The sequence below is a fragment of the Chrysochloris asiatica genome, unplaced genomic scaffold, assembly GCF_000296735.1.
Source record: "Chrysochloris asiatica unplaced genomic scaffold, ChrAsi1.0 scaffold00061, whole genome shotgun sequence".
NCBI classification, from domain to species: domain Eukaryota; kingdom Metazoa; phylum Chordata; class Mammalia; order Afrosoricida; family Chrysochloridae; genus Chrysochloris; species Chrysochloris asiatica.
In genome coordinates this window covers 2,703,658-2,710,886 of record NW_006408579.1, presented here as the reverse complement: position 1 = coordinate 2,710,886, position 7,229 = coordinate 2,703,658, and the positions used below count along the sequence as shown (strand labels likewise).

General features: G+C 44.0%; 1 protein-coding gene across 1 annotated transcript; it reads right to left on the bottom strand.

Moving 5' to 3' along the window:
- Nucleotides 1-586: 586 nt before the first annotated feature.
- Nucleotides 587-4,583, bottom strand: LOC102811512 (cytochrome c oxidase copper chaperone-like). The gene is made up of 2 exons (XM_006864150.1): nt 4,477-4,583; nt 587-671 (listed from the first exon to the last, which is right to left on the bottom strand). Exons 1-2 carry the CDS (start codon nt 4,581-4,583, stop codon nt 587-589), a joined length of 192 nt encoding a protein of 63 aa, XP_006864212.1.
- Nucleotides 4,584-7,229: the final 2,646 nt, after the last annotated feature.

Here is a 7,229-nt window from a genome sequence, read left to right as displayed (position 1 = left end):
TCTAGATACCATATCACTTGAGGTCCCTTTCAACACTAAAACTTGTATTCAAAGTTATTCAGAAAATGGTCTGAGGTTTTAATTTTATAAGAATGAAACATGTTAAAAAATGCCATGCTTTTTGTTTTGCAAAAGCAATGCACCCATGTAGTGCTGATTCCCTATGTAAAAGTATATCCCAAAGACACACAGGGAGAAGCAAGAAATTAGGTAACATCTTTCATTTACTTTTTTAATATCACACAACCTGAGTATTTTGAACTTTCTAAGCTACATTTCCTTCTGACAAATGCTACCCCAAAGGCTTTTGTTAAGTCCTTTCTTGAAAGGTAAATTCCCCCTGCCCAAATCCTTTGCATGTCTCATAATTTATTAGCTTCATTTAATCCCATACTGAGAACTAAAGATATTTTTTCAGTGACACTTAAGCACACAGATTATAACCTGGTATTCTCAAAGTCATTATTTTTACTTCTGAATTACCTTTCAAATAGTGTTGCAAAATGTCTGCTAGATCTGTAAAGTAACACACAAACGTGAAGCAATAAGAGTATGTATGATATTACCAAGTACTATGCTCACCATTTCATATTTTAAATCCCAGGGCTCTCATGCACTCCTTGTGAGCCTCAATTAGATGTCCACAGTGCTCTTCTCCTTTCTCGATGATGCTTAAAAACAAAATTTACTCGTCACTTAACAAAGTAGGCATTAAGTACTTGACTAAAGAAGTATGCACAATATACTTATTTAGTGGCTAGTGGTTATGTGCCGTGGAGTCGGTTCTGACTCATAGCAACCCTGAACAGGGTTTCCGAGGCTGTGAATCTTTACGGGAGCAGAAAGCCTCATTTTTCTCCTGTGGAACAGCTGGTAGTTTCGACTGCTGACCTTAAGGTTCACAGCCCGATTTGTAACCACTACGCTACCAGAGCGCCTTATATTTATTTAGTATATATACAAGGGTGAAACAGACAGAACATGAGTATGCTGGAATATAGCAGGAATTACTGCTGGTCCATAGCCAAGGTATAACACTGTTCAACGACACTTAACAATATAGTGAAATAAAAGATGACCTGGTAGTGTCGTGGGTTACTGAAGGACCCCCGCTCCTGATCAACAAAATGGCATTGCAGCTGCTCCCAAGTGGACCTGAATAAAGTCCTGCTTAAGCTCAGGTCTCCTGAAAGCTTAAGTCTTTATTACACCAAGAGACCCTCCCCCCAGTAGTTTCAGGTTTCAGGAAAATCTCCATAACCACACCCACTGAAAGCTTGCCTTAAATATGCCAGTCTGTAAGGGACAGGGGAGCTCTAAGTTCCCCTCCCAGGTTTACTCTCAATAAACCTGCCCACTGTTGAAGCCAAGTTTCTCTCCTTGTCTCACTAACTGGGCTGCTAACACAAGGTCAGCAGTTCAAATCTACCAGTACCTCTGAGGGAGAAAGATGAGGGTTTCTGCTCCCACAAAGAGTTACAGCCTTGGAAACCCTTTACAGGATTGCTATGAATCAAAACCGACTCTACAACACACACCTATCAGCACAATGAAATAAGGAGTCTTGGTGTAGTATTGTATAATAAGCACTGGACTACTAACCACAAGGTTGAATATTCAAACCCACCAGCCACTCCTTAGAAACCCTATACATGGATGCTATGAGCCAGACCCGACTTGACAGAACTTAAGAACAATAATGAAATAAAGAAGTTCTGGTATGGCGCTGCAGAATAAACACGGGGCTGCTAACTGAATGGGTGGCGATTAAAACCAACAAGCCGTTCCCTGGAACCCTATATAGGGTCCCTATGAGTCAGAATCATCTTGACAGCACTTAATACCAACATAATGAAATAAGAAGCTCCTTGATGGCACAGTGAATTATGCATTGACTGCTAACCTCAGAGTTGGAGTTCAAATCTACCTGCCTCTCCATGGAAGAACGATGAGGCTCAGAAACTCTATGAACTATTTTACTGTCCTATAGGGTTGCTGAGGAGCCCTGGAAGCATAGGGGTTATGTGTTGGGCTGCTAACTAAAAAGTCAGCAGTTTGAATCTACCAGCTACTCAAAGGGAGAAAGATTTAATGCCTCAGAAACCCTATTCAGGGTTTCCTAAACTTAACAACATAGGGTTGTTATGGGAGTGTTGTGGCTCCATTGATTAGATAAGCACTGGACATCAGACACAAGGTCAGAGGTTCAAGTCCACCAACCTCTCCACAGAAGATAAGGCTTCTTTGCTCCCTCAAAGATTTAAAAGCCTCATAAACCCTATATAGGGTCGCTATGAGTCAGAATCGACTTGAAGACACATAACAACAAATAAGGTTGTTATGAGTCAAAATGGACTCAACGGCTGTGTTGTTGTTGTTAAGTGCCATTGAGTCGGCTCTGACTCATAGGAACCCTGTATAGAGTCTCCGAAGAGCAGCTGAAGAAGGGGTTGAACTGCTGACCTTGTGATTTACAGTCCAGTGCTAACCCTACCACGCCACACCAAGAGTCCCAGTCGCAGTAGCCAGGTGAAATAAACTGACCGAATAAAACACATTAATGCAATAAGTTCTCCCTTCTATTGTGCTCAACTACTAACCAAAAGTTTGGAAGTTCACAAATACCCAAAGGTGCCTTGCTGGCTCACTACCTGTGAAAAGTCAGTCACTGAAAGCCCTATAGAGTAATTCTACTCTGACACACATGGAGTTGCCAGGAGTCAGAGCCCAACTCTACAGCAGCGGGTTGTTGCTGTTGTTAAGTGCCGCCCAGTCGGTTCTGACTCACAACACTGTGTGAGATTTCCAAGGAGCAGCTGGTAGGTTTGAACGGCCAACCTAGTGATTCAAACCAACCTTTCGGTCCACCAGCAGCTGGTACTGGTTTCTAAATCCTACCCATCCTTTGATAGTTAGCTCAAGAAAAAATTGCCTGAAAATGGGAGAAACTGTGCAAGTGAGTGCCCAGGGAATAGTTCACATTCACTGAATGAATGCCTGGTACTGTGCCAGGCACTTAATGGTGCTTTATCATTAGCTCTCAGTTCAGCAGACAGCTTTATTACATCCATTTAACAATCAGGTAACACAGGCAATATTATTTGCTCAAGGTCACCACCTGGGTTAAACCTGACTCTATATATTCCAGGCTCTTAATTTTGGAAGACCGCTAACAAGATGGATTGGCCAAGTGGCAGCATAGTTGGGCTCAAGTGTGGCAACAGTACATGAGGTTGGCCCAGGATCGGGCAGTGTTTCATTGTGCTGTGCATAAGATCAATATGGCTTGGTACCAACTCGATGGCACCTAACAACAACAAACAATTTCAGAAGACTCGTCCTGGTGTGGCGCTGTGGGTTAATGCGCCAGACTGTAACGTCGTTTGACCTGCAAGGTCGGTGGTTCAAGATCACCAGCTGCTCCTCAGAAACCCTAACAGGGTCGCTATGGGTCAGAACCGAATCAACGGCACTTAACAACAATTTCAGAAGGTTCAATAAGTATGTTACTATGAGGCAAGTTCAGTATCATATAGTCTCTTAATTCTCCCTTCACAGATTTTTTTGCAAAATAGTAAGTAAGCCACAATTTCTAATGTGAGGATAAAAAGGGGTCAAAGGGTCTAGGTGTACATTTATGTCTTCTGAAGATTTTGTTCCACATGTGTGGGTTAAGTACCTAACTCACTGACCCTATATACGGTTCTGGAGACTGGAAATCTTAGCAGGGGCAGAAAGCCTCATCTTTCTCCCGCTGAGCAGCTGGTGGGCTCCAACCGAGCCTGTATAAATGAAAACTAAACCTTTTGATAGATTGATGATAACCTACATGTACTATTCTGTATACTACATCATCTCCCAAATCCTAGACTGGTTGATTTTTAAATCAGCAGCCTTTAAAGACAATCCCCCTAACTAGGAACTGTAAGGAATGCCCCATGTCCTACTACGTTAAACATTTCCAGAACTGTTTACTCCAGAAACAAACCTTACTACGCGATATGTTAAGTGCTTTCCAGTCGACTACGACTCACAGCGACCCTGATATAGGGTTTCCGAGGAGCAGCTGGTGGGTTTGAACCGCCAACCATGCGGCTACCAGTCCAACGCTGACCCTACAGCGCCACACCAGGAGTCCCAATGGTAACATGTCTCCGTTAATTTTGAGATCCTTTCCAGCACATTATCATCACTATCATTTCTAAACTTTTAGACCTTGATGCAGTGCTTGACACAAACCTGATACCTCAGAAACTTTACAGAAAGGAGTGAGTGAAATGAGTCTCACCAGTCTCCTCTACCCTTACCCAAGTAGTATAATCAAGTTGTAGAATCAACTGCGCGGCCCACTGGACCCTATATAACTCTCTCGGGAGAGCACCGCACACCAAGCGAGGGCTATGAGCGACACCGCAACTCCGGACCCACGCCGCGCGGGGTTGCCGCCGGCCGCCCCCTCCCCGGCTGCGCACTGACCACGCATCGCGTGCCTTCTTGGTCTCTGGGCAGGCGCAGCAGGGCCTCAGCGGCTTCTTCTCCTGCGACTCGGACGGAGCTGGGCTTGCGGCCGCGAGACCTGGCATCTTTGGCGCGGAAAGCAGCTACCAGAACAAACCAGAAAAACACATTAAACTCTCCAAATGTCGGCAAGTGCCATCACTTCCGCCAGTCGCGGTATAAAGGACAGGAAGTCCTGACTCTCACACCGGTGAAGGAGAAAGATCAAGAGCGCGTGCGCAATACAAGGCAGCCCTTCTGCGCGTGTGTGGTGGCGGATATGTGCGGTGGAGTCGTTTCTGACTCATAGACCCTGTATAGGGTTTCCGAGGGTGTAAATCTTTACGGGAGCAGAAAGCTTCATCTTTTTCCCGCGGACTGAGAAGTTGCAGTCCGATTTGTAACCACTACGCTACCAGACCTGGTAAAAGGTCACGTTTACTTGTAAACCAACCTAGAGGGTTCTGAAAGGATGAGAACAGAAAGGCCTATCAGAGTTCATTTCCAAAACGGCCCCTTAGAAACGCACAAAGGTCGACACTGAAGCTCAAGGAAGTGAAATGACTTAGCTAAATGAGAAAAGCATTAGTAAATGTCCCTTACCCTGAAGGATATGCTGAGTGAAATCGTCAATCACAAAAGGACAAACATTGTATGAGCCTGTCATAGAAGCGTGCTCTTGAAGCCGTGCCTGAGGTTCCCTTGAGTAAATATATTTATTTCATGCTAGAACATTATCCACCTACTTCACCTCCAGCTTTCATCTTTCAGTGACTTTGATAAAAGTAAGTAGCAAAGGCATTTGAACAACCCACAGTGTTGGGGGAGAAAAAGGGCCTCTTCCCCCATACACTTTAAATTGTCAGCTAATTTGCATTTATAGCCCTTACTGTATTTACTGTGAAGGAACCCAAAAGAATTAGGAGACGTTTCATCTGAAGATGCAACCAAGGCACCGTTTTTCTTTCTTTCTTTCTGTTTACTGCTTATTTCTGAGCAGACAGAAAAGGCAGCTATCTCAGGAAGCCTGCAGGCTCCCTTTCTGTGCTCCTAGGAGGAACATTCACTCTGGCTGGCCCTGAGTATACATAGAATAAAATGTCCATATAATAAGGCTCAAAGGAGCTTTGGTTGAGTTGTTGTTGTTAAGTACCATGGAGTCGGCTTCGACTCATAGTGACCCTACACAGGATTTCCAAGGCTGTAAATCTTTACGGGAGCAGAACGCCTCATCTTTCTCCCGCGGAACAGCTGGTAGTTTCGAACTGCCGACCTTAAGGTTAGTAGCCCGATTCGTAACCACTACGCTACCAGAGTGGTTACCAATTGGGCTGCTAACCTCAGGGTCAGCAGTTCGAAACTACCAGCTGTTCCGCGGGAGAAAGATGAGGCTCCATGGCACACAACAGCAACAACATAGTAAGGCTTGCCCTGAATAGACATCGAATAAGATTAATACAATTTTGCTTTCTGGAAGCTTGTTGTTAAGTGTCCTGGAGTCAGGCTCCAATTCATGTTGTTAAGTACTCATGTTAAATACCGTGGAGTCGTTTCTGACTCATGGTGACCCCGCACAGGGTTTCTGAGGCTGTAAATCTTTATGGGAGCAGAATGCCTCATCTTGCTCTCGCGGAACCACTGGTAGTTTCAAACTGCTGACTTTCAGGTTGGCAGCCTGTCTCTTAACCACTATGCTACCAGAGCTCCTTAGGTTCCAACTCATCGTGACCCTTTAAAGGACTTCCAAGGAGCGACTGGTGGTTTTTAACCACTGACCCGTGGTTCTCATTCCAGTGCTTAAACTATGCTGCCACACCAGAACTCTGTTGTTGTTGTTAAGTGCTGCTCAAAGTTAAGAGAACTTAAAATACTGATGAAGTTTAAAGACTTACTGCCTTTAGTATGGATTGCATGCACTTCATTGGGAAGAAAATAAAAATCCTTACAACTAGACTAATAAATAACATTATGAAAAATGGAGAAAAGATTGAAGTTGTGAAAGACTTCATTTTGCTTGGATCCACAATCAACACTCTTGGAAGCAGCAGTCAAGAAGTCAAATAATACGTTATATTATGCAAATTTGTTGCCACAGACCTCCTGTGTGGCACAGTAGGATCAGCCTGAACTGTGAACCACAGGGCAGCACTTCAAACCAATCAGCTGCTCCTTGGAAACCCTATCCAGGGTCACTATAAGTTTGAGGATATCAGTTTGAGAATTAAGGGGCACCTGACCCGAGCCATGGTATTTTTAATCACCTCATATGCATGTGATTGTTGGAAAATGAATAAAGAAGACTAAAGGAATCAATGCATTTGAACTATGGTGTTGGAGGAAAATATTAAAAGTACCATGAACTACCAGAAGAACAAACAAATCTTGTGTGGAGTAAGGACAGCCAGAAGGACTACCAGAATGATCCTTAGGATCCAGAACAGCAAGACTTTGTCTTTAATATTTCAAACATGTCGTAAGGAGGAGTTAGTCTGGTGTGGTGCTATAGAGTAAACACTAGAATGTTAACTGTAAGGTCAGTGCTTCAAACCCATTAGCCACTCCTCAAAAACCCTGTATAGGGTAGGTATCAATCAAAACCAACTTGGTGGCATTTAACAACAATTGTTGTTGTTGTTGTTGTAAGTGCCGTCGAGTCGGTTCCGACCCATAGCGACCCTGTACAGGGTTTCCGAGGGTGTAAATCTTTACGGGAGTAGAAAGCCTCATCTTTC